The following is a 27,064-nucleotide window of genomic DNA, read 5'->3' on the forward strand; positions in this document are numbered from 1 at the left end:
GACGTCCCCCGCGACGAGAGGACGTCCTCTCAGTTCAAAGAGGATGCTGCACACAGGCCTCCGTTCTTCAAACTCTCCAACAGTTTTCTTGTGTTTGTGTTTTGCTTTCAGCTGCCAACGCTGTGAACGCTTCAGGTGAGTCTGTGAAGTTTCCCTAAAGCAGACCGAGTAACGCTGACATCAGTGTTTACATGCTGTTATTAAAGAAGCGGTTGTCGCTCCTTCGTCTCCAGACTCGGGTGGTGTCGGCACCGGAGGTCCGGAGGAGAACCTCTGTAAGATCTGTATGGACTCCCCCATCGACTGCGTGCTGCTGGAGTGCGGTCACATGGTCACCTGCACCAAGTGTGGAAAGAGAATGAGCGAGTGCCCCATGTGTCGCCAGTACGTCGTCAGAGCCGTCCACGTCTTCCGGTCCTGATCCTGGCTGAACCCAGGTAACCCGACCCAGACCGGGCAAACCAGTTTAACCCAGAGCGTGCATCCAGACCTAGTTTACAAACCGGACGCTGCCACTTGAACCAGTCTGATGTTATTCTGGATTTAAACGAGTTTATTAAAGTGTTTTTTCCCTTCTTTGTAGGACCGACTGCCTCCAAAGCAATAAACTGTAATCAGGTCTTTCTGAAGGGAACTTGACACAGTGGGCTTTTATTTTGATAACTTTATTTTTCTAATGGAAATCGAATGTGCGGTATGCCTGTCTGAAGACGGCGAGACCTTACCCCACCTTCAGAGCTGCTGTTTAGATGCACACACTGAATGTACAAACTCTCACTGCGGAGAGTTCGCCGCACATTTGTGAACTAATCGATTAAGAAACCGCCGTGCCTTCATCGCCTTGTCGCCGCCTCGGTCTGACCTGCGGCCGTCAGCCTGCGCACAGCCAGGCAGGAATCTACCAATGCAGCAGGTGATGACAACCAGGAAGTCCTCACGGTGCCTTCAAGTCCACGCTCGGCCTGCACTCTTATCACAGTCATGTTTACGCTGCAATGAGGAAGTGAAGCGAACAGCAGCCGGCCCTCAGCCTTCAGTGTAATAACAGCAGCTTCAGTGTGTTCTATACAGAAAATTAATGATGCATTCTTCACATGAAACATCTGCTCAGACAGATTTCTATTTTACAAACAGTTTGCATAATTAACTTTTTTTTAAAGGAAATACTCAGGGAACCATTTTTAAATCTATTTTTGTCTGAACGGCAGCCTAAACCTGGACAGATGTTTTTGTTACAGAAGGAACATCTGCAGTCACGTCTCATATTCACACTAAATTTACCCTCAGTCACGGTGTCACTAACAGGAAACCACAGGAACATGAAAACCAGTATACTTCACATACGTGGCATCATAGCAGGAGCCAGCAGGGGGCAGCACACACATTACCTGGGACCAAATGCATAACGTGGAGCCGGCCCGGCGCGTCCCCTGACGTCCGTGCACACACTCACATTTCTGAATATTTTTAGGGCATCAAAGAAGTTCACGAAGATTCAGACTTGGGTGGAGAAATTTCAGGACAGCATTCAGAGTCAGTGCTTATCACAAGGAACAAAGTCCGGAAACCGCGACTCCCAGCTAACGTGTTGGCATGTAAGCACTTGCAGACTCAGTCAGAGGACAGATTTCTTCCTGAAACATGATTCCTGGCCTGGACCTCCAGCTCTTCATCCTCTCTGCCTGGAAATGACACAAACTGGAGGTTTGGGTGAAGCCGGAGCTTTAAATGTTTTAGCAGGTTTACTGGAAACAGCAGAGGCCCTGAAACGCTTCCATGAGGGACTCCTTAAAGACAGAGGAAGACTGTTTGTGTGTTATTGAGCTTTTAGACTTTTTGGATTTAAGTTGACTTTGTTTGCACTAAACTGTTGATTTTAAACTGGTTTTCAGGGGGTTTGCAGGACGGTTTGTCCTTTTCCCGAGGTTTTTATTCTAGTGAAATCACTGTGTTTGATCTTTGTTGTGAACATTTTGGATTCAGATGGTGTTACTTACTGGCCTTTAACCTGTAACTTCTTCCTCTGTGGTGCGGTGGGATCATGCGAGCTCAGCTGTGGAGCTCACACTGCACTGTGGTTTCTGCCACGTTAGAAAGTCGTCTTCGTCGCTGCTCTGAGAGCTTCTAGCTGAAACTTACACAGGACCTTGTGTCTGAGCACGGTGAGCCAGTGAAAACAGCACAGCTGGGATGTAAACCTCTAATCCAGCTGTTTCCTCATTAGTGCACTGGCCTCGAGCTTTTTAAAAGGACACACTGTGATCAGCTGCCTCACGTTGACCTGTCTTCACCTGTGTTGGGACCTTTATTTACTCCGAATGTTTCTGCAGCTGCCAGTGAGACACATTTTTACAGAGCGACAGGAAGCTTTATTTTTCTGAGTGAGCTTTGCTTCGTGTTCTAATAAAACTTGATTTTCTTTGAGTTCTGTGTCCTGTGCTTATTGGGTTTATTGAGGGTTTCAACATGTAGCTGATTAAACTACTTACGGTGGAATCTTTACTTTGTGACTTCACATAAGAAGCTTCGCAGGTTCAGCTTCATTTGTGCTTCTTCCTGTACGTGCCCCTGTAGTTCAGCTGCTTTAGCTCTGATGTCCATTTCTGGAAGCCTGCCGAGGGGCAGCACAGGTGTGCGAGGAAGCCTGTGATCTAAGGGATGACTCCTAATTACATCTACCGCATATTTTAAAAATTCAGCTGCGTTTGATAAGAACGTCTGATAACTGCTTTAAAAAATGTTTACTGGTGTACGTTCCAAAGATGGAAATTAGCAACCCCAGAGTTAAAATCCAGACGCCACTCAACATTTTCTGGAAATGTATCTAACATTTGATCTCGATGTGGTTTCAGACCAGGTCACATTTACACTATAAAGTCACACCGGGCAGCTGGATCCCCTGCAGGAGGGGTTTGTCCACCTTCCTGCTTCCAGGTGGGCTGGAGACAAGAGACAACACAATGACTGAGTACATATAGTACAAATATATATGTGTGTTTAATAAAGGGCAGCGACGTAGACCAAAATTGTTAATACAAATAAATGAATGAGGATGCGACCACAGTCGGACCCGTGCACAGACCAGCTCTTTGTCGTGCTTTGATCACTAAACGTTGTCTCATCAATAATCAAACAAAGCTAAATAATTACATTTGTGGATTTGAAGAATGCAAATGTTTAAAAATTGGGCCGAGTACAATGACCTCAGTTTTATCTGAGTTGAGAAGCAGAAAGTTAGTGGCCATCCAAGTCTTTATGTCTTTAAGACATTCCTGCAGTTTAACTCATTGGTGTGTGTTATCTGGCTTCATGCACAGATAGAGCTGGGTGTCATCTGCATAGCAGTGAAAATGTATGCTATGTCTTCTAATGATGCTGCCTAAGGGAAGCATGTATAATGTAAACAGAATTGGTCCTAGCACTGAACCCTGTGGAACTCCATAATTAACCTCAGTGTGTGAAGAGGACTCTCCATTTACATGCACAAACTGGAGTCTATCAGATAGATATGATACAAACCACTGCAGTGCAATACCTGTAATACCTACAGCATGTTCTAATCGCTCTAATAGGATATTATGGTCGACAGCATCGAATGCTGCACTGAGGTCTAGAAGGACAAGCACAGAGATGAGTCCACTGTCAGAGGCCATAAGAAGATCATTTGTAACCTTCACTAAAGCTGTTTCTGTGCTGTGATGAGCTCTGAAACCTGACTGAAACTCTTCAAATAAACCATTCCTCTGCAGATGATCTGTTAGCTGTTTGACAACTACTCTTTCAAGGATTTTTGATATGAAAGGAAGGTTGGAGATTGGCCTATAATTAGCTAAGACTGCTGGTCTAGAGATGCTTTTTGAGTAAAGATTTAACTACAGCCACCTTGAAGGCCTGTGGTACATAAGATAAGATAAGATAAGATAAGATAAGATAAAACTTTATTAATCCCTCGGGTGGGTTCCTCTGGGAAATTTGTTTTCCAAAAAGCACAGCACCGACAGAAGTTACAGAGTTAAGAATATTATATATATATATATATATATATATACACACATATATAAATACAAAGACATATATAGATAAAATATACAAAGGGGATAAATAGAATAAATAGGAATAAAAATAAAAATAAAAATAAAAATACAAGTGAATTGCACATTTCAAGTATGGAGTCTATTGCACTGCTGATTATTAACAAAAAGTATTGCACAAAAGGTAATTGCACAGTGAAGTGAAGAGGCACTACAGCTTAGTTGTTCCCCCTCCTTTGTCCTCCTGTCTCCCCTCCCTCTCCCCTCCAGAGAGGAGTTAAACAGTTTGATGGCGTGTGGGACAAAGGAGTTTTTAAGTCTGTTGGTTCTTGTCTTTGGGAGAAGCAACCTGTCACTGAACAGACTCCTCTGGTTGTTTATGGCCGTGTGCAGAGGATGCCCAGCATTGTCCATAATGTCCAGCAGTTTCTTTAGTGTCCTTTTCTCTGCCACTGTCACCAGAGTGTCCAGCTTCATGCCGACCACAGAGCCAGCCTTCCTGATCAGTTTCTCCAGCCTGGATGAGTCCTTCTTTGCTGTGCTGCTCCCCCAGCACACCACAGCATAGAACAGTACTCCAGCAACCACCGACTGGTAAAACATCCTCAGGAGCTTCCTGCAGATGTTAAAAGACCTCAGCCTCCTGAGGAAGTACAGTCGGCTTTGGGCTTTTTTGTACAGGTGCTCTGTGTTGCATGACCAGTCCAGTTTATTGTCCACCCACAGCCCGAGGTACTTGTACTTGTTGACCACCTCCACCTCCTCCCCCTCTATCTGAACCGGCAGTGGACCTGCTCTGGACCTCCTGAAGTCCACAACCAGTTCCTTAGTCTTTGAGGTGTTGAGTTGCAGGTGGTTTGTGTGACTCCATGCGACAAAGTTCCTCACCAGACTTCTGTACTCCTCTTCCTGATCATCCCAGATACAGCCCATGATGGCTGTGTCGTCTGCAAACTTCTGAATGTGGCATAATTCAGAGTTGTAGCAGAAGTCAGAGGTGTACAGGGTGAAGAGAAGAGGGGACAGCACAGTTCCCTGTGATGCTCCTGTGCTGCTGACCACAGTGTCAGACGTGATGTCCTTTAGCCTGACGTACTGTGGCCTGTCAGTGAGGTAGTCGGAGATCCAAGCCACCAGGCAGGGGTCCACCTCCATCCTGTTCAGTTTCTCCTGGAGCAGACAGGGCCGGATGGTATTAAAGGCACTGGAAAAGTCAAGAAACAGGATCCTGACCGTGCCTTTTCCCCCATTGAGGTGTGAGTGGGCTCTATGCAGGAGGTACAGGATGGCATCCTCCACTCCGACACCCGCCTTGTAGGCGAACTGTAGTGGGTCCTGGGCATGTTGTACCTGTGGTCGGAGAAGGTTGAGGAAGAGCCGCTCTAGAGTCTTCATAAGATGTGATGTCAGTGCCACCGGTCGGAAGTCATTCAGCTCATTGGGCCGGTTCCTTTTGGGGACCGGGACGATGCAGGATGTCTTCCATAGGGTGGGCACTCTCCCCAGTCGCAGACTGAGATTGAAGACTCGTTGTAGCGGCTCCCCAAGTTCAGCAGCACACGCCTTTAGCATCCTCGGACACACCTTGTCCGGACCTGCTGCCTTTCTGGGGCGAAGCTTCCTCAGTTGTCTCCTGACCTGATCCACTGTGACACTGGGAGATGATTGGAAGGAGGGGGGGGGGAGATGTCCTGCATGTCCTACATAGCCGATTATTAGAGATAGGTTGATCATATTTAGGATTGAAGCATTAATTAATGGCAGGACTTCTTTGAGCAGTTTTGTAGGAATGGGGTCTAAAAGACACGTTGATGGTTTGGAAGAAGTAATTATTGAAGTTAACTCAGAAAGATCAATTGGAGAAAAAGAGTCTAACTTAACATCAATGGAACTAAGAGTAGCTGTAGATAATATTACATCTGTGGGATGATTATTGCTAATTTTTTCTCTAATGGTTAAAATGTTATTTGTGAAGAAGTTCATGAAGTCATTACTAGTTAACGTTAAAGGGATGTTTGGCTCAACAGCACTGTGATGAAGTCTACTCCCCACTGCTGTGTAATCAACTTGGGTCCTCTTGCATTAATTGTCCAGGATGCTTCTCTTCTGCTCACGTGACACAAACAATCTAGCTAGCACCCTCTTTATTTTATAATGAAATTAAAGTCTTGCTTATAAAATTTTAAATGTCCTATCTCCCATTTCCCTGGCAGACCTTCTATACATACCCCACCGTCTCTGAGATTAGCTGGACACTCACTCCTTGGTGTCCCTGTGCTGAGACCAGCGATCGAGCTGCTGATTGCACCCCAGAATCTAGCTAGCACTACAGAAGAAGAGGTATAAAATGCAGTGTTTCTATCAGCTCAACAATCATCAGCAAACACACAAACTTTGTGTGTGCAGTTTGTCTCACAGTGTGTTGCAGCTAAAGGTCCAGCTGCTGATTTCAGGGAGAGAAAAGAAATAGAGCTAACTTCACTCACAGATGGAGAAACATAAGAAAGAAGGACAGGAGAGGAAGAAGAGAGCTTAGAGTTAAAGGGAAGGATGCTCATTTAAAGTCATGTAATAATTGTGCTCACCTGGATTTGAATATAACATGTTTTGATAAATTATGTGTTTTTATTTTGTGAAACGTCCTGCAAAAAAGAATGAAAATATAGTTTAGTAGGATAAGACTCGCTCACGCCAACAACACACTCGGCCTTCCTGATGAGTTTGTTCAGTCTGTTTGTGTGAAGAACATTTAAAGTAAGGAACAGTGTGTGACTGCTGCACAGTGGCCATGCTCAAGGTCAGAGCTGAACTTTAGCTGATGATGCTGAGACTCACTCACTTCAACTTTGGGGTCGGACTCGAACCCGGCCATACTACATGTGGGCCAACGCAGTATTTTCATTTTATTTTAAAACATTTAAAGCCATCCGCTGTTTAACGTCATCCAGGCAGCGTAATAACAGCTAAGGTGAGTCTGTCCCTGCTTTTAAAGGCAGATTCATCTGCAAGTCATCTGCAAAACAGTGGAATGAAAGGTTGTGAGAAAATAGACCCCAGTGGCAACATGTAGTGTAAACAAGGCAGGACCCAAGATAGAGCCTTGAGGTACGCCATAATTAAGAGGGAGAGCCCATGTTGGCGTAAAACGTCCTTCCTGATAAGTAGGACCGAAACCACTGAAGAGCTGATCCTTTTAGGCCAGCATGTGACTGCAGCTGTGATAGCAGGAAGGGTCAGAGCAGACTCTGCCTGCTGAGGAGATCTTTCTCCTGCAGGTGGAGGTTCTTCTTTGACTCTATGGTGCTGCCTGTTGGAGCAGCAGCTTATCTACAGCTGAGAGGATCAGCTCATCAGTGAGGCCAGGTCTGTGCTAGGATAGGAGATGGGCAGTAATCCGATTACTTTTTTATAGTCACGAGTAATGTAAGGCATTACTCATGCAAAAAAGTAATTAGACTACCTTTACTTTCCCGTAAGCATGCTGCGTTACTGTGTTAGAAAAGCGCTGTGCTTTTGTTTGTGAGAGCGTCTCATGACAATAACGTACGAGCGTGCGGCGCCTGTGGCAGCAACAGACGTGTGCAGATCAACAATGGCTAACATGGAGTGATGGAGAGAGTACGACCATGCAGCGTTTAAAGCGTGGAAGTAATCACATTATTTTAAGTTTGATTCTGTAAAAAGTGACACAAACATTAGCGTCTGCTGTTCACTCTGCGTGGGAAGAAACTTTAAACTTCAAATCTGAGCGAGCAGCGAGCACGCTGCCATGGGAACGTGACGCTCACTTAGAAACCCCCGGATCCCCCCCACTGACATGACCGCTGTGGACAAACCTCCACCCGCCCCACTCCTGCTAAACAGGTGACAATAGATTTAAGCGCAACAGGACTCAGAGCTGCTGAGTCTTTGATTTTATTTATTTCTGCTGTGTTTTACTTGCATCTGTTTGAAACAGTGTAAACACAAAACATCATTTTATTTTATGTGCTGGAATATGCAGGAAATAAACACATATCTGCAAGTCAAAGACTTTTGAACATAATTTAATATTTGCAATGTGCATAAAAGTTAGAAGATTAAAACTAATGAAAGTTTTAAGTTTTAAAAAGAGACTTTTTCATTTGATTCAGTTTGATATGATGCAGAAAATAGAATTGGGCTGAAAGGTCTGTTGCTTTATTGCGTATTCAGGTTGTGTATCATGTTTTTGAAAATTAACTAGTAACTAATTACTTTTGAAAATAAGTAATCAGTAAAGTAATGGGATTACTTTTTTGTAGAAGTAATCGGTAATTAGTTACTGATTACTTTTTTCAAGTAACTTGACCAACACTGGCTTGGATGCCCCCTCGACCCAGTGCAGGTGTTAGGAGAAGAACTCTCGGACAGTGTCTCCACCCCCACGCATGAAGCTGTGGCAGAGCTGGAGCGCTCCTTCAGTCAAACACTGCTGCGTACACAAAGGAGCGCCATGGCCCATTCCTCCCAGCAGCTGTTAGATTTTATAACCATCACTGCTCCCAACAAACATCCTGCTGTTATTTGCACAGTTTCTCCATGTTCTGTAAACACTCTGTCATTATTGATGTTTTTAAGCACATTTCTCACAGCAACTTTTGGACATCTTTTTAAAAACACGATCCTACTATTGTAATAACTGTACAGTATTCATTTTTTCTTCTTATGTTGTAAAGTTGCCCTCTGCAGTCTCGTTTCTTATTTGTTGTTCTTTATTTTAGATTCTTACTTTTGTGTGACCCGTGTGATCCATCTGCCTATCACTGCTGGGACGTGAATTTTTCCCCAGTGACGGACAGTAAAGGATATTTCTATTCTATTCTAGTCACTACTATTATTGCTATAATAATAATAATAATAATAATAATAATAATAATAATAATAATGACGATAGCGACGCTACGGATTGTTGATTGGCTGGTTTGGCGACGTTAGGCGGGATTTCTACGCCTCCGCTGTCCATTGGCTGGTTCTCTGTTTTGTGGGCGGGGCTTGGTTTGAACCGGAGTCCCGCCGCAGACAAAAGTGTCAGGTTTCCTGTAGCGACAGTTTATACGACGCAGGCGGCTGTCAGCACTTCATCACCCGCGGAGAAGCTCTCTTTGTGGGAGGTTTATGTACCCACGCTGCGGCGTTTAGACTGATATCAGCCCGAGTATTTCTATTAACTTTGTTAAAGTGTCAAGTACCTCTGCTGTCATGGCAGAGGGAGCGGACTGCGGTTCGGCCAACCCCGCGAAGAGGAAGCAACCGGCCGGGAGGAAGAGCAGACAGAGCCAGGGGAAGAGGAGCTCCAGCAGCCGGGTACAGCCTCAGCTAACAGGCTAACTGCTAGCGTCACAGTCCCGTTAGCTGTGAGAGTTTTAGCGAGGAGCTCGGGTTAGCTTACAGCCAGTATCAAAAGCACCTGAGAGGCCTGGAGGCTAAGAGCCTGTTTGTTATTACGGAAGTGAGAAGTCTGAATGTGCGGAGTTTAAATCGCTGCGAAGTTACAGCAGCTACAGGCTAAAGTTTAGACAACAGACCGAGGGAGAGGCTGTCTCCTCCTCACACAGACTCCGTGCTGAAGAAGAGTGAACACAAACGCTCTTAAAAGTTTATTTTAGGCACAGATTCATGTAAACAGCGTGCTCTGATCCCACAGCAGCTGATTCCCGATGTTCCTGAGATCAGTTTTCATCTGCTGAAAACAAGTTTCACTTAGATGGTTTTAGTTGTCTCGGTATTTTTAGTGTGCGCTGTTGTTCTGTGTGAGCTGGAGGCCTCTGCTTATATCACCGACCTGTGTGCACGGTGAGACTGTTAAATCATCAGATTTTTAAATGGACTTGTGTGTGTGTGTGTTATTGTTTCAGGTCTGTTTGGAGAAAGTCTTGGGTATCAGCACAGCCAGCAGCAGTGGTTTGACCTCTGACCCCAACACAGGACTCATTGCCTACCCTGCAGGGTAAGTCCCGCCTCCTTTAAGCCACCAGAGCTCTGTGCAGTAAAGTAGGATTCGTGGTTCAGGGAGAAACTTCAGGGTTTAACCCAAGGTGTGGGTTTGTCATGAGTGATGGAGAGTATGTTGGGCAGGTTGAAGGCTGAGCTGCCGGGCGGTTCAGACCAGTGAGGTCAAACCTCAGTAATGAGCAGTTTTTACTGCTGTCAGCAGCCGGTTGATCCTTGAACTTCTTTTCTGTGTAGCACGCGTGGCTGATTTATCTCAGGTTCAGGAACCTATCGTTCGTTTCAACTGTCCACATGAAACATGGATGACTGTAACACTCGGATACTGTTCCCAGTATACCCAGGATATTGTTCTGTTCTTTCCTGGCATCAGCAGTCACGTGAAGGTGGTTCATCTGTCTGAGCTTGTCGTAGCATGTGGCCAATCAGAGATGTGGACTGTGCGTGCGTGTGAGCTAACAGACGTGTGTTACCTCACGATGGTGCCTAATGCTGTGAGAGGAAAGAAGACCAACCGCCAAAAATCAGACTTCAGACACTCAAACGGTCTGAGAGAGATCTGATTGGTCAGGATGTGCCCATCTACACCTGTTGATCTAGAACCCAGCTCGTTAGGTATGCAGCATCAGTTACCGTGGTGACTGCCTTCATCAGACTGTAAACTCAGTTAAACCTGAAGTTATCAAAGAGCTGACCTCAGATCAGTGTCAAAGGTTAGTCAGGTCGTTTCTTCGCTGATGCTGCTCTCTGAGTGTGGCGGACGTGGGCCAAAGTCAGCTCGATGGTGTTTTCATTCAACAGTCCAGCGTGTGCTTACTTTATCTGATCTAAAGCATTGATCTTTCCTGGGTTATCAATAGCAAGTATTGATTCTTTAGACCAACTTTAATTCTTCTTTTCTGCGGCGGTTCGAAAGCACGTCCACTCTTTACAAACACTAATCAGGCTTCTTGTACGCACACGTTAGCTGAAAGCAGCAGACGTGTCCACAGCGCCGCCGCCATCAGAATAAAAGGAGCAGGAAGCAGTCAGAGCTCAGACTGTAAACTGATGAAACGACACCTGTTTGTAACGCTCTGGTTGACTTCAAATTTAAGGCTGTTAACGGGTCAACATACGAACAAATACAGTAACGGCGACTCCGAGTCGCCTTTATTTGTGGTGTTTAGCTGCTTCAGTGTTTGACGCTCCAGGACTGCACGACTGTGTGAGACATAAGTAGGATAGAGCTGTCCTCGCTGTCGGCCGGTGGCGCCGATCGGCCTGCGTTTGTTTTCTCACAGCGTTCCTGCTTCACATCGGCCCGGTGCGATGAGCAGACGAGCGTGACTGGCTGCGGTTGCCGTAGCGCGTCGCTATCTGAGTAAAAATGTGTTTATGACAACTTTTCTGTTTGTGGTGACCTGGGCGCTGGCAGCAGATGGCGTTCACCCCAGTGAACCTGTTTGTGTTGCAGGTGTGTCGTCGTGCTGCTTCACCCGAAGAAGAACAAACAGAGTCACATCATCAGCGCCTCCAGGTACGCCGACCCCGAGCTCGGGGGGGACCCTCGAGGCCAGGACAGAAGTGTTGACCTGTGTTGTGTATTTCAGGAAACCCTTCAGTGCGTTGGCGTTCTCTCACGACGGGAAGCACCTGGTCACCGGTGAGGTAAGAACCTACACAGCTGACTCCGCCCGTCCTACCTCCCCCACGTGAAGACGCCGTGCAGGTAACTCAGTGTGGAGCCGGTGAAGCTCCCGGCGTTCACGGTGATGAGCACGTCGAGGCATTCCCAAGCCAGGAGATGCGTGTCCTGGGACCGCCTGCAGGAGCGGGCCCTGGGCGTCCTGGTTCTAATGTAGACGAGTTGTTCTCAGCACACAACGCGAGCACGCGCAGACCCGTCAGGCCGACACTCGTGCGTTTGATACGTGCGTTTGGTCTCCGTCACATGGTTAAACTTTCTCCACGAGCTGTTTATTCAAAGCAGGAAGCAGAGAAACGAGCCTCCTCCTCACAGGAACAAACACGCGTCACACCTGTTACCTGTTCTTCTCTCTCAGAGCGGTCACATGCCCTGCGTGCGGGTCTGGGAGCTCGATGGAGGTCAGGTGGCCGAGGTTCAGTGTCACAAGTACGGCATTTCCTGCGTGGCGTTCTCCACCAACAGCTCCTACATCGTCTCTGTGGGATACCAGCACGACATGACTGTGAGCGTGTGGGACTGGAAGGTGAACGCACACACACACACACACACACACACACACACACACACACACACACACACACACACACACTGCTCACCTGGTCATGAACTAAAGCAGCCACCAGAGGGCAGCGTCGAGCTGCGCGTGTGTCACAGCAGGGTGTAAAAATTCGACTGTAAACGTCGCTCTGACTCTGTGGCTGTGATGAAGAAGGCGGCGATGCTCAGACTGATGAAGCAGGAGAGATGAGTTTCCTGTTGAGCAGCCGTGTGCCTGCCTTCATCACAGGACGCCTCTGTGGGTCAGCTGATCCATCGTTACACATAACTGACAGATCAGACTGTTTGTGTGATCCTGCAGTCTCTGTAACGCCAGCTGCTCAGCTGACAGGATCAGAGCGTGCTCACGTGTCCCAGCAGAACATTAAACACAATAACACCTGTGAGCTCAGCTACACCTGAGGAATAACGACCCCACGTCAGTGTGGGGGCGTAAACCTGAGGAACGTTTGTGACGCCGTTCTCTTGCTTTGCAGAAAGGTTCCATCATCGCCTCCAACAAAGTGTCGAGCCGCGTGTTCGCCGTCTCCTTCTCCCAGGACAGCAGCTACTTCGTCACCGCGGGAAACCGCCACGTCAAGTTCTGGTACCTGGACGCCTCCAAAGAACGACGGGTACCTGCCTGACATCCCGTCGGCGAACGCGGCTGCTCTCGCCTTCATCTGATGTCACTGCTCACCTGATTTCTCCTTCCGCACAGGTGAACAGCACGGTGCCTTTGATTGGCCGCTCGGGGTTACTGGGCGACCACAAGAACAGCGTGTTCTGCGGGGTGGCGTGCGGGCGCGGCCGCACAGCGTCCAACACCTACTGCATCACCAGCTCCGGCCTGCTGTGTCTGTTCAACGGCAGCCGACACCTGGAGGCCTGGGTCAACCTGAAGGTCGGCAAGCTCCGCCCACATCTCACCTGAATATGCGCACCTGTGTGATGGTGCACCTGTGTGATGGTGCAGCTGTGTGATGGTGCACCTGTGTGATGGTGCACCATCACACAGGTGCACCATCACACAGGTGCACCTGTGTGATGGTGCACCTGTGTGATGGTGCAGCTGTGTGATGGTGCACCTGTGTGATGGTGCACCTGTGTGATGGTGCACCATCACACAGGTGCACCATCACACAGCTGCACCATCACACAGGTGCACCTGTGTGATGGTGCAGCTGTGTGATGGTGCAGCTGTGTGATGGTGCAGCTGTGTGATGGTGCAGCTGTGTGATGGTGCACCTGTGTGATGGTGCACCTGTGTGATGGTGCAGCTGTGTGATGGTGCAGCTGTGTGATGGTGCAGCTGTGTGATGGTGCACCTGTAGGCACAATTACAAACTTTCAGTGCTGCTAATTCTGTCTGTAATGAGTAAACATGAGGAATCTGATCTTAGAACCAATCAGAAAGAACTCGTGAGTCATGTGACAGGAAGCGTTCTCATAAACGACAGCGTTGAAACGCGGTCCTAAAGTCACACAGTTAAGAGGCGGGTATATTTGATATTTACACATGGCTGAAGCTGACGAGGTGTGACGGCGCCCGCACGCTCCTCTCTGAGCCGCTCTTCTCCTTCACAGACGTCGTCGGCGAGCTGTCTGGCGGTCAGCGAGAGCTTCGTTTTTTGCGGCTGCGCCGATGGCGTCGTCAGAGTGTTCGGCCCGTCCAACCTGCAGTACGTCACCACGCTGCACCGGCCGCACCGCCTGGGAGTCGACCTCGCTCAGAGCGGGTACGAATACTGCAAACGGCGCCCAAAACGCGCTCCAACGGCGCGCAGCACAACTCTGATCGCTCGCTCTGTTCCACAGAAGCCTGCTGCCCGCCAGCCCAGGTGCTCAGTACCCAGACACGCTGGCTCTGACCTTTGACCCCGCTGCCAGACACCTGACCTGCGTGTACAACGACCACAGCCTGTATGTGTGGGATGTGAAGGACGTGAGGAACGCCAGGAAGCTGTACTCTGCTCTGTACCACAGCGGCTGTGTTTGGAGCGTCGAGGTCGGTGTAACGCCACAAGTACTACAAGAAATACTGTAAGAAGTACTGCTAGAAATATTCCCATAAATACTAACCAGAAACGCAGGGATACTGCTGTAAGTACTGCTCACAGAGACAGATGTACTACTAGAAGCTGTTGTGGAAGTACTGCTAGTAGTACTACGATACTGCAATGAGAGGTCTCGCTGTACTTCAGGTGTACCCGGAGCTGCCGGAGCCGGCCTGCCTGCCTCCGTCATCCTTCCTCACCTGCTCGTCCGATAACACCATCAGACTGTGGCACTCCGACCCCGCCGGCGCGCACGCAAACCTCTACAGCAACGTGAGGCTGAGGCAGTAACAAAACCAAATCACGCTCTTTGTTTGTCTCTGACGACTTCCTGTCTGCTCCCAGGACCTGCTGAGGATCTTGTACGTGGGGGAGAACACGCAGCACCTGCAGGCGGAGGGGGAGGCAGCAGGAGCCGACGGGAAGGCGGGGATCAAAGTGCTCTGCATCAGCCCGGACGGACGGCACCTGGCGGCCGGAGACCGCTGCGGAAACCTGCGGTGAGAAGCGAGCGCGCTCGGTTAGCTCGGCTCGCGCGGACGAGCTCGGCTGACTCGTTTCTGCTTCTGTGTTCAGGATCTTCGGGCTGCAGTTCCTGGATGAGCTGGTGAAGATCGAGGCTCACGACTCGGAGGTGCTGTGTCTGGAGTTCTCCCCCATCTCCACAGGTAGGACGTCCCGGGACACGCGGCGAGTGTTCTACACGCCATCGTTCTCGGTCTGCGTCCGTGTGCCTTTAAGCTTTAACGTTTAAATCTGAAAGCATCGGTCGGCGAGGACGTGAAGATGCAGATCAGAGTAATCCAAACCTCGCCGCGTTTCTTTGACTCCGCCCATCAGAGACCCTCAGCCCTGCTGGCTGGGCGTGGTTCTGTGGGGGTGGGCCTGAGTGACGACGCGATTTGTGGCGTTTCAGGTGTGAAGCTGTTGGCGTCGGCCAGCAGAGACCGACTCATCCACGTCTTCGACCTGGAGAGGAACTACAGCCTGGAGCAGACCCTGAACGACCACTCGGCCTCCATCACCGCCGTCAAGTTCACAGGTACCCCAGCTCCGCCCACAGGACGCCGCCCTTCAGCCCGTACGCACCTGTGTGTCGTGTTCTCCCAGCGATGTCACTTTGTTACCTGTGCTGCAGGTGAGAGCCCGGAGGTTCGACTCGTGAGCTGCGGAGCCGACAAGAGCATCTACTTCCAGACAGCTGAGCAGGTGAGGCGCCCTCGTGCACGCCTGCAGATGATCCACCCTCTGATTGGTCGATTCATTGACATCTTTATTGGTCTTGATTGATTGTTCTGTTTTTTTTGTTCGTACCTGCTGATTGGTGCCACCGTCTGTTTCCCATGATTCCATGCTCCGACTCGTCGTGCTCCAGACTTCGGAGGGCCTGCAGTTCTCCAGGAGTCACCACGTGGTGGAGAAGACGACTCTGTACGACATGGACCTGGACTCGAGCCGGACGCACGTCGCCGTCGCCTGTCAGGACCGAAACGTCAGGTGAGAAACTCTGAGCGCGGTCACGCTGGAAACGTGTTGTTAAGAGCAGGTTTGTGGCGGCACAGCAGAGGCAGCGAGGCGACGCAGCCTGTTCATCACGTGGGCAGATATCAGCTGATGAAGTCGAGTAAAGATGAGCGGGCGTTGAGGGAAGGTTACTCCCGTGAGACGGCGCCTTCAGTTTCATTCAAACATTTAAACCACGACCGGTTGGATCATTTAATTCTCACCCCAACCAATCACAGCAGATGGCCCCGCCCCTCCCTGAGCCTGGTTCTGCTGGAGGTTTCTTCCTGTTAAAAGGGAGTTTTTCCTTCCCACTGTCGCCAAAGTGCTGCTCATAGGGGGTCATATGATTGTTGGGGTTTTCTCTGTGTGTATTATTGTAGGGTCGACCTTACAGTATAAAGACCTTGAACAAGTCACCTGACAGCTCCTAATGTTGTCGTGTAAAGACAGTATGGGGGGGGGGCTCCATCAGTCAGATGAATCCTTAATGAGCAGCACTTGGCAACTGTGGGGACGAAGAACTGCCCTGAGACAAGGGGGCACTGAGGGCGGGGTCAGGAAATGAGATTGGATGGTTTTACTGAAGCTTTGGTCCCTCGAGCTCTTCATTCAGTCCCTCAGTAGCACGTGACCTTTAACCCCGTGTGGACAGTTTTGCCCCTTGCAAAATGGAGAATATGAATTTCCTGTACGTGAAGGCGATGCAGCCTCGGTATTTTATGGAGATTGACAGCATGACCTTCCTGACGTTAGAATAAAAACGGCGTGTTTTATCGCTGCAGCTTCCTGTCGGGGACGTTGTAACTCGAGCTTTCAAACAGCAGCTTTTCCATCACACGAGCTCGCCGTCATCGTCGCTCCTCTCTAATCCCGGCCGCACTCGACGGTGTGTGTTTGGCTCTGCAGCAGCAGATCTTTGTTTTGTTGGCGTTTGTTGAACATCAGAGGCTGAGGTGCGCTGCTGCTGCGTGTCCCGGTACCATCCGAGCACCGCTGTAGTGCACACGACGCTACGGCTTCAAAACTGTGACCGTGTGTGTGTGTGTGTGTGTGTCAGGGTCTACAACGTGGAAACAGGGAAATTGAAGAAGTGTCTGAAAGGCTCGTCCAGCGATGAGGGGGCCCTGTTGAAGGTGAGGGGGCGGGGTTAATGATTGCGGGTTATCGTGTGTCTTGTGGAAACGGCTGAAACGATCTGTCTCAATCGGAGCTGCAGGTTCAGATGGATCCGTCGGGCTCCTTCTTCGCCACCAGCTGCTCCGACAAAAACATCACCGTCTTTGACTACGAGTCAGGAGAGTGCGTCGCCACCCTGTTCGGCCATTCAGGTGAGCGAATCCCCGAGCTTCACGCTCGTGTCTTTGAGGAGTTTTAAACTAAACTAAACGTGTCTCTGCTGCGGCGTCCCCTCAGAGCTGGTCACCTGTATCAGGTTCAGTCAGGACTGCAGACACCTGATCACGGTGTCAGGAGACAGGTGAGCTCACGGTCAGACGAGCTGCTCAGACTGATGTGCAGGAAAGCGTTGACCCACTCTTTGCTTTGTGTAGCTGTGTGTTTGTGTGGCGGCTGGATGCTCAGATGACCAGCACCATGAGGAAGAGGCGGGGCGTCAGGCTGACCGCTGCACCTGAAACCCACAAAAAGCCGAACATTAGGTAAGCCAGATGCGATGGGACGCTGCAGAAGGTGCAAAAGATGTTGGGGTTAATTCATGTTCTGCTTTATGGCGTTTTTCAGGAGGGAGACCTTCATCACGGTGCCCTCCTCCCAGCTGCCTCAGATGGAGGAGGAGGAGGAGGAGGAGGAGGAGCGGAGGACTCCCTGCAGGCTGGACCCGTGTCCTGGTGAGGACAAGTTACCTGAGAGTTTCTCCAGTCCAGTGAAACAAACAGCTGAACTCTTTGTTGTGTTTACACAATCATACTTTGTACTAGGGCTGCCACAATTAGTCGACTATCAAAATCATCAACGACTGATTTAATAGTCGACGCGTCGTTTGAAGCTTTGTAAGATCACAAAAGACGCAGGAATAAGTAGTAGGATTTAAGAGTGTAATAACGGACTGAAACAGAAGATGGCAGCACTGCATGTACAAGGATGCCAGCTGCCGTTAAACCCCGAAGAAGAAGAAGAAGCTCTGTCCCAGAATTCATAGCGCAGCCCAGCTCAGTTTCCAACAATGGCGGCAGCTAGTTAGTTTTAATATTACTCTTATTATTCTTTCTGGGTCACAAAATAAACGTTTAACTTGTTTTCAGGCGAGAATGTAGCTGTGTAAACCTCAAATATCTGCTCAGTTTATCAAGACACCACATATTTTCAAAAGCGCTCCGACGTTTTCGGAGACGTCTGTTAGCCACTAGCTCGATAGCTAGCCGGGGGCTAGGCTAACTAGAGCCGTGAGAACACCGGACTCCCGCAAATCGTTTTCAAACCCACCTTCGTTTTTCGCTACTCAGGTTAAACATGATATATAAGTCACTTAGATAACTTAAAAATGTTATTGTTTGGCTTTTTTCAGTATTTTATTTGTTCCTGAGTAAATCGGTTTGGCTGAGATTAAAGTTATAGTTTTTACACAGCTGAATAAACGTCAAGCAGACAGCTGATTATCAGAAGTGTGAGATGCTCGAGAATTTACTCCGGTGTCCTGTTATATTTTAGATAGCAAGGAGTTTATTAAACTTCACCAAAACAATCTGCAAATTTCATTAAGATTTAATAAACTATCATCTTGTCTTTATTTTTAGTTAGCACATACCTTAAACACTTAAAGCTGTAAGCTAATGATAGTTATATAAGAGCAGATGCTGCTGGTGCAATAAGCTGTACGTTCATTTGTGGCAGCCCTAGTTTGTACAGGCAGCTGTGGTGCTGACACACATCAAAGGTGTATCGCATACACAGAATAGAATAAATACAGTCTGTGGAAAAACAACATCAGTGCAGCTCTGTGAGGGCAGCAGCCTCTGCAGGACGTACTAATACGTCTCCTCCCCCTCGCCGCCGCATATCGTGCCCTTTTGAGACAGCAGCTGTTACAGCGGTCCTTCAGGGACAAACGGGAGAGTCCAACGAGGGCCATGGTAAACCACGCAGAAGAAACGTACACTGGAAGTCTGCGTCCATGTGCACACACAGGAAGTAGCAGCTGGGCGCCCTCGCCGCACACTCTCCTTTGATGCAGATGAGCTGCAGGTCGGACTTCCTCCTCCTGAAATCAGTGATAAGCTCTTTGTTGTTGGAGGTGTAAAGGACCAGGATGTCTGCACACCACACCACCACCGTCAGACCTCTTCCCTGTATGCAGTCTCATCGGGACTGGAGGTGAGACCCACCAGCCCACGTAGAGGGCTTGGCACACAGCCCTGTGGCGAGCTGATATCAAGGCTAGGGGCTGTGGAAAGATGGGCACCCACTCTGACTTTCTGCACACAGACAGAAAGTCTCTGATGCAGCAGCAGGTGGTGAGAGGAAGCTCCTGCAGCATCGTGCAGAGCTGGAGCCGCCTAGCACTGCGCCCCTGTTCTTCTTGTTGGGCGAGGTTCGTGTGGAGCGCTGTAACAATGGGGGCAGGACACGACGATGTTTGAGAGGCTCTGCTCGCCTCGCGCTCCTGCACCAGGTGAGCAGAGCTGCTGCACTCCGGTGTTCCAGCTGCAGCTTCTCTCTTCACACGCTTTCAGGTGGACAAACTGTTCTGCTACTCCGCAAGCACAGCCTCTGACGTCGTGGTGTTGCTGGCCTTCAAGTGGGTGCAGACCCTTCCACACCTGCTGTGTATGGTTGTCTCTGTAGTGGGCCTCAGTCCTCCCCTTATCCTCAGCATCTCTGCTGCCTGTCAGGTCGAGTCTGAAAATGAAAGCGTAAAACCTGAGACGGTCCAAAGATTGGACCGGTGCAGATCCCACATCGGTCAGGGGATTCCTGATGACACGTGTGCGGGCTCGCTACTTCCTGCTGTGAGTCATATCTGTGAGCGTCCTCTTTTACTCGCTGAAAGCTGCAGGTCTGTTTCAGGAGCTGAAAGCGCTCCCTCAGGCTCAGACAGGAGTTTAGCTTCATCAGCTCAGCTTCACTGTGATTCACAGCTCCAGACGTTAGACGGAGCCCTGCCAGCCCGGAGGAAGCATCTGTGCTAAAGTCAAAGTGTTTCTGTGAATCAGCCAGAACCAAAAACGATGAGTCTTTTCTGTCCTGATCGAACTTGTTTGTTTCAGACGCTCCGCTGCTTCAGACCAACGGGAAGCTCCCCCTGTGGTTCAAGAAGCTGGTCAGTCTCCGCCCTCTAACCCTCAGCTCATCAATCTGCTCGCAGATAATGATCGACCACGGTAAAGACTGTGTGTGTGTGCGTGTTTGTGCGTGTGTGTGTGTGTGTGTGTGTGTGTGTCTGTGCGTGTTCAGCAAGGACAGGGCGGAGCCTCCTCCACCATCCAGTCGGAGAGCGAGCCTCGTCAAGTGCGCAGTCGGTGGGCGGAGCAGATGAACCCTTTGACCTTCTGCTCCAACTTCTCTCCGAGTCCCAACAAGAGCCAGGGGGAGGAGGAGGAGGAGGAGGAAGAAGAGGAGGGTTTCCACCCTCAGAGTCTGGAGTGTCTGCTGGAGGATGAGGAGGAGGAGGTAAGGAACAGGCTGCTGGATCAATGAATATTAATGTTGATTATTGTTTTGACTGTAAATCGCAACCATTACAATCTGTGATGGTGGGTGTGGCTTCTTCATGTCGAGATGAACAAAGCTTGAAGTTTGAGTAATTGGTTAATGAGGTTGTGGTGGCTGAAATGTGGGCGGAGTCTGACTGACTGTGATGTTCAGGTGCTGCAGACGGCAGGTGGAGAGCAGAACACCTTCATCCTGTATCCTAGCAACACCACGGTCACCCCTGAAAGGTGAGGGTTACACCTGACGACGACGACGATGATGCTGTTTTCATGAAGTCTGTTTTTGAAACGCTCCAACGTTTGTCTTCAGCGAGTTTGAGGTGGAGGGTGTTTCCGTTCCACAGCAGTCACTGAGCCAGCTGGAGGTCAGAGGTCAAGGGGAGGAGCCTGTGTGGCGGACTCAGCTGAGTCCAGACTCCGCCTGTTCTGAGGGATCAGCAGGAAGTCTGGAGCAGCAGCATGACCCAGGTCAGAGTTTAACCCTAAACACTTTACAGGAAGCTCAAAACAGAGCCTCACTCCCCCAGGGGTGAGTTTCAAAATAAAAGCCCACAGAACAATATCAGATTAAAATCAATAAATCAATTAATATCAGGTTAAAATAGGAAAAGTTCCCACTTAGAGACACTAAATGACTGGAATCCTTAGATGCTAGCTTTTCAAAATAAAAGTCCCTCAGGTTAAGGAATGCTTTAGTGTCGGCTTTACATGATAAAATCCTTCACTTGTTTAAACCTGGTATCGAGGGGTTTTCACAATAAAGGAACCCACTGAAGTAAAGTGCCTCATCAGTTTAGAAGGATGCTTTAAAATGATTAGTTTTGTCATATTTTAAGAATAAAAGCATCCAATCTGTTACAGCAAGTTAACAGGACAATCAGACCTTTCAAAATAAGTGATAAGAGGCGCACCTTCCTCATCACAAGCTCCGCCCTTTCTGTTTCAGACACTGACTCCCTGAGTCAGGGCAGCTCAGTGGGCAGTTTGGGTTTGGAGGACGACGAGGACAGGAACTCTCTGAAGAACCACTTTGAGACGCTGGCCTCCGGTCTGAGCGAAGGTAAAGACCAACGTCTTCATCATTGCCATCCTCTGACAGTTACTGAGCTGCTAACATGACCTTTGACCTTCCAGAGAAGTTTGACACAGACCTGAAGACTCTGCAGCCTCCAGATGAAAAGCACTTCCTGAACCCCCGACTCAGCATCTCCACCCGCTTCCTGTCCCGCTTCCAGGACAGAATCAGGTCAGCTTACCCACAATCCTTAGTGAAGCCGTGACCTTTGACCTGCAGGGTCACTGCAGGCCTGCGGGTAACACTCGCCTCCGTCACTTCTGACTCCTACGTGACTTTATGTCCATCTCGTCTCTGCTGCTGTTTCAGGGCGAGCCGAGCTCCGCCTCCCGTCTCCATCCCGACTAGGATCTCTGAGGAGAGCAACATCAGCACCACATCGGTAAATGCACACAAGCCTGTAATGCAGGGGGCGTGTCCACATGAGGAGCGGCGCCTCCGCTCAGCGCTTCTCTTGGATTTTAAACCGAGACAAACGCCTGATTCCAAATTTTCCTTTCAGTTACAAAACGAATTCATTTTTACAGCAGGCGACAAACAATGACACGGGACAGGCGACAGTTAGTTTACATGCATGTGGGCGTTTCCAGAGCCCCGCCTCCAACTTGATGCTACAAGAATACAGCATGAGCTGTGGACACGACCTCTGACCTGTCGGGGCGCGCCTGAGAGCGGCCATGGCTGAGGTTTGTAACGTTGAAGAGGAAACTTGTTTTTCAGGTGAACTCGGAGTCGAGCAGCGACGTCTCATCGGCCGGGCTGACTCGGGGAGAGAACGGGGGAGCAGCAGGAGGGGGAGCAGCGGGAGGGGGAGGTGAGTTTGCTGTCAAAGCTTGAGAAGCATCAGCTGTTACATTCTGTGTTTCTGGCTCGATGACGCAAACGTTTATCAGAGAAGGCGACGGCACGCGCTCCTCGTTTTGCTCCCAAACAGCTGATTGGTCCTTGCAGTCGCCATGTTTCAGGAAGCAGCTTCAACTGACAGCTGTGAGTAATGACAGGGTTCACCATGGCGACGGCCAATTAAGGAGCAGTGGATGGAGATCTGAATCATTCATACAGTCGTTTTACTGAACTTAATGAAAGTTGGTAAAATAACCTGACAGAGTCTAACTAAACACGGACTCCTGACATTTCAGTGGAAAAATGGAAGAAATCAAAAACATAATTTCATCTTATTCTAATTAAACTTAAGATTTGACAAAATCCGCCTTTAAGACCAAATTTTCAGGTTGGATAACATAAAGTTACATTTCTTATTGGAACAAAGAGAACAGACGACAGCTGACACATCTGCATCTGTTCAAAGATAAAAGTACAGAGAAGTGATGCTGGGATGAGGGAGAGGCTGCCCTCTGGTGGTAGTTTGGTGCAGTGCAGGTCATGACCTCAGTTCATCTACAGTTTAATAGAAAGAGGCGTGTTTTGTTTTTATTTCTAAAAGCAGTGTCGCCACCTTCTCGTATCGCCCGAAGCCGCTCTTAAGGCTCGTGCTGCGGCGTCCTCAGACGAGGTTTAGAGTCTCAGCTCGTCTGACTTGGAGGTTTGTGGTTTATCAGGATGTGAGCGTACATCAGATAATGTGTGCACGTTTGCCGCTGATTTTCTCTGACGCTTCCTCTTTGCTCCGCTTTAGTGAGGACGGTCAGGGCTGTGCAGTGAACAGTGTGTGCAGAGGTTTATTACAGATGCAGTTTAGTCTGAGCCGGACGTGATGGTTTGAGTTTTGATGCCGCAAAGGTCTTTTTATTTTGTTAAGTTCAGAATAACATTTTTAAAACCACAGGTTTTGTTTCCTAATATGAAAAATGTGATAAAAAGCAAAGTTAGCTGAAGATCACTGTCCGCGGTCCGATCTGGAGGTGAAGCTGAAATAATAATGGATGATGTTTCATCAGGTTAGTAATCAAGAGTAAAGCTGTAAGGATGTGATGGAGCTGAGCCACGTTCAGTGTTTCAGGTGCGGTCACTGCAGCGCCGCGCCGGAGCACTGTGTTTCTTTCTTCACTCATTTGTCTGATAAAAACACACTTGTGGTTGAGCAGAGGAAGCACACGCGCACACACTTCACACACTTCCTGTGCTGTAACAGTCAAAAACAGCTGAAGAGAAGCGACAGAAGCTCCAGGACGTCCCTCTGAGGGCAAAATCAAAACCATGTGTTTGTGTGCTCGCAGCCCTCCATAGAAGAGCTTCCTGCGCAATCTCCCATCAGCCCCATCGCCATGGCACACCCCGCAGAAGAAACACGCCGCTGGTCGTCCTGTGCAGAAAGACGTTAGGAGGTGTGTCTGCACGCCGCTGCGGGCACCCGGGTGTTTGTGTGGCGTCTTCCGGTTGTTGTTGTTTTTTTTTGGTGCAGCAAATCATGGTTGTGGTGGTGGGAATGTTTAGGGGTCAAAGGTCACAGACGGTGTGTTCACATGAGGTTGTATCTGAAGCCTGGCTGTAACTGTCCTCATCAGTAATCTTCACAGAATCGGGCGACTCTGTGAAACGATCTTCTCTGAACGGAGCTCAGGGACGCCACTTCCTGCTCTGATCGCAGCTCGCTTACATTCTGCTCTCTTCTAACCAATCAGACGTGACCTCCAGGACCATCACGGCCCAAAACAGCTGCAGCGAGGAGGCGGCGGAGCAGCCGTCGGCTTTTCGGCTCCGATACCTGGGAACCACAGCCAGCTCCAGGGCCAAACTGAGCCGGGACCCCCCCGGTTCCACCGCCACGCCCTCCTCCACGCCCACGCTGGAGGAGAACAAAGAGAACCTCCCCTTTCCAGCAGACTGCCAGCCTCCAGCCTCCACCCTGCTCTCTGCTAGACAGGACAAACCTGACAACCACCAGGACCAGACCAGCAGGTACCCCCCCGGGCCCCCACACACCAGCCGGGCTTTCCTGTCTTTACTGAACATTTTCCATCAGTCCTGGTTTAAGGTGACTCATTTCTCACACATGTACAGCAGAGGCGAGGACCCACAGGACACGAGCTCTACAATCACTTCACAGTTATTACCACATGAATGAAGTCTTACAGAAGTCTTATAACACTCAGCTAGTCCTTTATTGTTGTTGTGCAATGAAACACGTGTCAGATGTATTCACACATGGCCTGAGTGATGAGGGTCACACAGACCACGGCTCAGGTGGGTGTGGGGGGAAGCAGCTGTTAGTGAGGCTGCTGGTGTGGGACCTGACCGACCCGAGGCACTGATCAGAGGGGGGGTGAGATGCTCTCACTGAGCGTCTGTTTTGTTTTTTATTGGTTTCTTTATGATAAAAATGTGAATTATCGACCTCGACAAACCCTCTGTCAGCCTGCAGGTGTGGACCACGCCCACTCAGGTGATCTCACAGCTCATAGCTGACAGGTGTAGTGTCAGCAGCACAGAGGAAACTCTAATCCAGACGCCTGTGGCAACACCCACCACCTGTGAGGTCATCACCTGCCCCGCCTCCATGAAGGAAGAAGCTCGAAGACCAGCTGATCCAGGTAACGCACACACACACACACACACACACACTGGTGATGGCAGCTACATCGTAGCCACAGCTGGGGCGCACTGACAGGTTACTTTCCTGGTATCAACGCGTTCTTTGACCATCAGGCGTTTGACTCGTCCATGTGAGCAGCTGCACGTTTCAGTCGAGCTTGCAAGTGTTAATACCAGAGCAGGGGCTTGTTTCTGGGTCAGCACCCTCTCGGTCCATGATGATGTAAAGCTTGTCCCTGAACATCCTGACCAGTTTCATCTCATCTGAGGGGGACGGTTTCGATCGTCTTGGCATTGAAACATCAGAATAACTTGCATACAAACGTCCTGGAGTCTGCAGCTGTTCAGAAACGACTCCTGAAGACCTTCCTAACGTGTGTAAATCTGCAGTCGTCCTTCTTAGACCTTCACAATGTTCCCCGGACTTTCTCACTGTTCTGAGTGTTGGTCAGTCCCAGAGTGCCGTCACACAAACCCTTTATAAGCTGCACCAGTTGCAGTCTGAGCTTTGTGCAGCTAAAATACTCGAGCACCGTTCATTGGTCTGTATACTGTACAGTCACTTCAGCCTTTATGCTCCTGGATGGAAACTTCTGACACAAATATATTTTCTTCCTGATATTGTTACATTTACAGTAATTTTTTTCTTTCTTTTTTTACCCTTTTATCTTTGTCATTATATTTTTATATAACTCATATCTGACCTCGTACACCTGCTGCTCTGATCGCTTCGTCTTTTTCTGGTCTCGTTTACAGATGTTTCTTTATCAGCTGATTTGCTGCTCTCTGCCCCGCCCACCTCGTCCTCCTCCCCTCTGGTGGAAAGGCTCCGTCCCCCTCACACAGGTAAAGGTCATTTTCTGTAAAGTTGTGATGATGATGATGAAGCCACTGAAGCCATAGCTGCTGTGATGTCACCTCATGTCGAGATGCCGCCCTTTCACCATGACAGGGGGCGGATCTTACTGTGAAACCAAAAGCTCATTGACTAATACTTTGTGATTGACAGACCGTTAGCCAATGAGCATGCCCCGGATAATCCTGACAAAACGCACGACTGCAATTCTGAAATTAGTTACTGAACCACAAAGTCAATGTTTTTTTTTCCCCAGAGCTGTCCGTGACATCGCCCCCTGCTGGCTGTTAGAGAGAATACAGCGTATTGTAACGACGCCATGCTTGTGCTTCGGGCTGTAAGAACAGATGTTTGTGTGCAGGTTCGGGAGGAGACGAAGAGTCGGTGAGCGTGCAGTGTCTGCAGATCGCCGCCGAGCTAAGGGCGACGGCGAGACGAGCTGTCCATCTTTACCAGAAGGTTTCTTCTTCACACATTTTTATTAGGATATCAACATTGATGTGAATAGTCACTTTTCTTTAAATCATCATATTTTTTTCTTCTTCTTTTGTCGTTTTTCTGAATCGCTGAACGATAATCAAATTTAAAGCGTCACGCACGCGTTTGTGTTTGTTCGTTAGCGTCCGCCTCACGTTTTCTTTGTTTTTTGTGTTGCAGCTCGGCGCAACGCTCGCTGGCTCGCAGCGACGTCTCCAGGTGTCGTCAGCGATGCTGGAGGCGTTTGACGTAGTTCGCTCTGACATGCAGGAGGTGCTGCGGGAGTCGGGCGGCAGCGTCCCCTGCGGTCAGCTGGAGGAGCGCAGGACGGCGTCTCTGCTGGAGACGTACTCTGAGCGGCTGCTGCAGATGGTGGAGGAGAAAATGAAGCGTGTGTGAGCCGATGGCGGATTTGAAATCAGTATTAAACTGTGTGCACCTTATGTCTGTGTGTGTCCGAGTGTGAATCACAGTCACTGTCTGTAAATACTTCATGTTTCCTAATAAACGCTGTTTTTACTTTAACTGTGGCCACTGTTTCAATCCGACCTGAATATGAAACTTTATTCATACAGAACCTTTTACAAACAGGTCAGAAATGAACACGAAGGCAAAAGGATGTGAAGATTGATGACATCACATCAAAAAACCATGAGAGCGAGGCGGCTGGTAGGGGGGGGCGATGCAGCCAGGAGACCTCAGTGCC

At 49.2% G+C, this 27,064-nt stretch overlaps 2 protein-coding genes across 5 annotated transcripts in view; both read left to right on the top strand.

The window, feature by feature from the left end:
• Positions 1-4,146, top strand: part of rffl (ring finger and FYVE-like domain containing E3 ubiquitin protein ligase) — a 15,035-nt gene extending 10,889 nt beyond the window's left edge. For 2 of the 3 annotated variants that reach the window (XM_085184099.1, XM_085184098.1), the window contains 3 exons: positions 112-135; positions 234-437; positions 584-4,146. In XM_085184099.1, the coding sequence (XP_085040225.1) occupies positions 112-135; positions 234-421 (212 nt within the window). In that variant the 3' untranslated portion in view covers positions 422-437; positions 584-4,146. Of the gene's footprint in view, positions 1-111; positions 136-209; positions 438-583 lie in introns of all 3 variants that reach the window. The other variant, XM_085184101.1, reaches the window with a different exon arrangement.
• Positions 4,147-9,051: 4,905 nt separating this feature from the next.
• Positions 9,052-26,964, top strand: wdr62 (WD repeat domain 62). Of its 2 annotated transcripts, XM_085184090.1 has the most exons (34): positions 9,052-9,356; positions 9,908-9,999; positions 11,458-11,520; positions 11,594-11,651; positions 12,047-12,214; positions 12,726-12,863; positions 12,950-13,132; positions 13,816-13,967; positions 14,047-14,236; positions 14,433-14,558; positions 14,631-14,785; positions 14,862-14,953; positions 15,202-15,327; positions 15,424-15,494; positions 15,661-15,782; positions 16,849-16,924; positions 17,008-17,119; positions 17,205-17,268; positions 17,342-17,449; positions 17,532-17,638; positions 20,015-20,067; positions 20,202-20,417; positions 20,613-20,686; positions 20,769-20,926; positions 21,405-21,518; positions 21,593-21,704; positions 21,843-21,915; positions 22,254-22,347; positions 23,711-23,818; positions 24,116-24,392; positions 24,849-25,024; positions 25,782-25,871; positions 26,243-26,340; positions 26,539-26,964. In XM_085184090.1, the coding sequence occupies exons 1-34, from the start codon at positions 9,252-9,254 to the stop codon at positions 26,755-26,757; spliced, it is 4,170 nt and encodes a 1,389-aa protein (XP_085040216.1). In that variant the 5' UTR covers positions 9,052-9,251; the 3' UTR covers positions 26,758-26,964. The 2 variants fall into 2 exon arrangements, with proteins under 2 accessions (XP_085040216.1, XP_085040217.1); XM_085184091.1 differs by lacking the exon at positions 23,711-23,818 and having other exon boundaries at positions 26,539-26,962.
• Positions 26,965-27,064: the final 100 nt, after the last annotated feature.

Source organism: Neolamprologus multifasciatus, chromosome 14 (genome assembly GCF_963576455.1).
Source record: "Neolamprologus multifasciatus chromosome 14, fNeoMul1.2, whole genome shotgun sequence".
NCBI classification, from domain to species: domain Eukaryota; kingdom Metazoa; phylum Chordata; class Actinopteri; order Cichliformes; family Cichlidae; genus Neolamprologus; species Neolamprologus multifasciatus.

Bases quoted from the DNA above. Each gene is read 5' to 3' on its own strand.
- wdr62 (XM_085184090.1), top strand. From the start codon at position 9,252: ATGGCAGAGGGAGCGGACTGCGGTTCGGCCAACCCCGCGAAGAGGAAG. The intron at 25,025-25,781 runs GTAACGCACACA...TCTCGTTTACAG, and splicing joins TCGAAGACCAGCTGATCCAG to ATGTTTCTTTATCAGCTGAT. The intron at 25,872-26,242 runs GTAAAGGTCATT...GTTTGTGTGCAG, and splicing joins GCTCCGTCCCCCTCACACAG to GTTCGGGAGGAGACGAAGAG.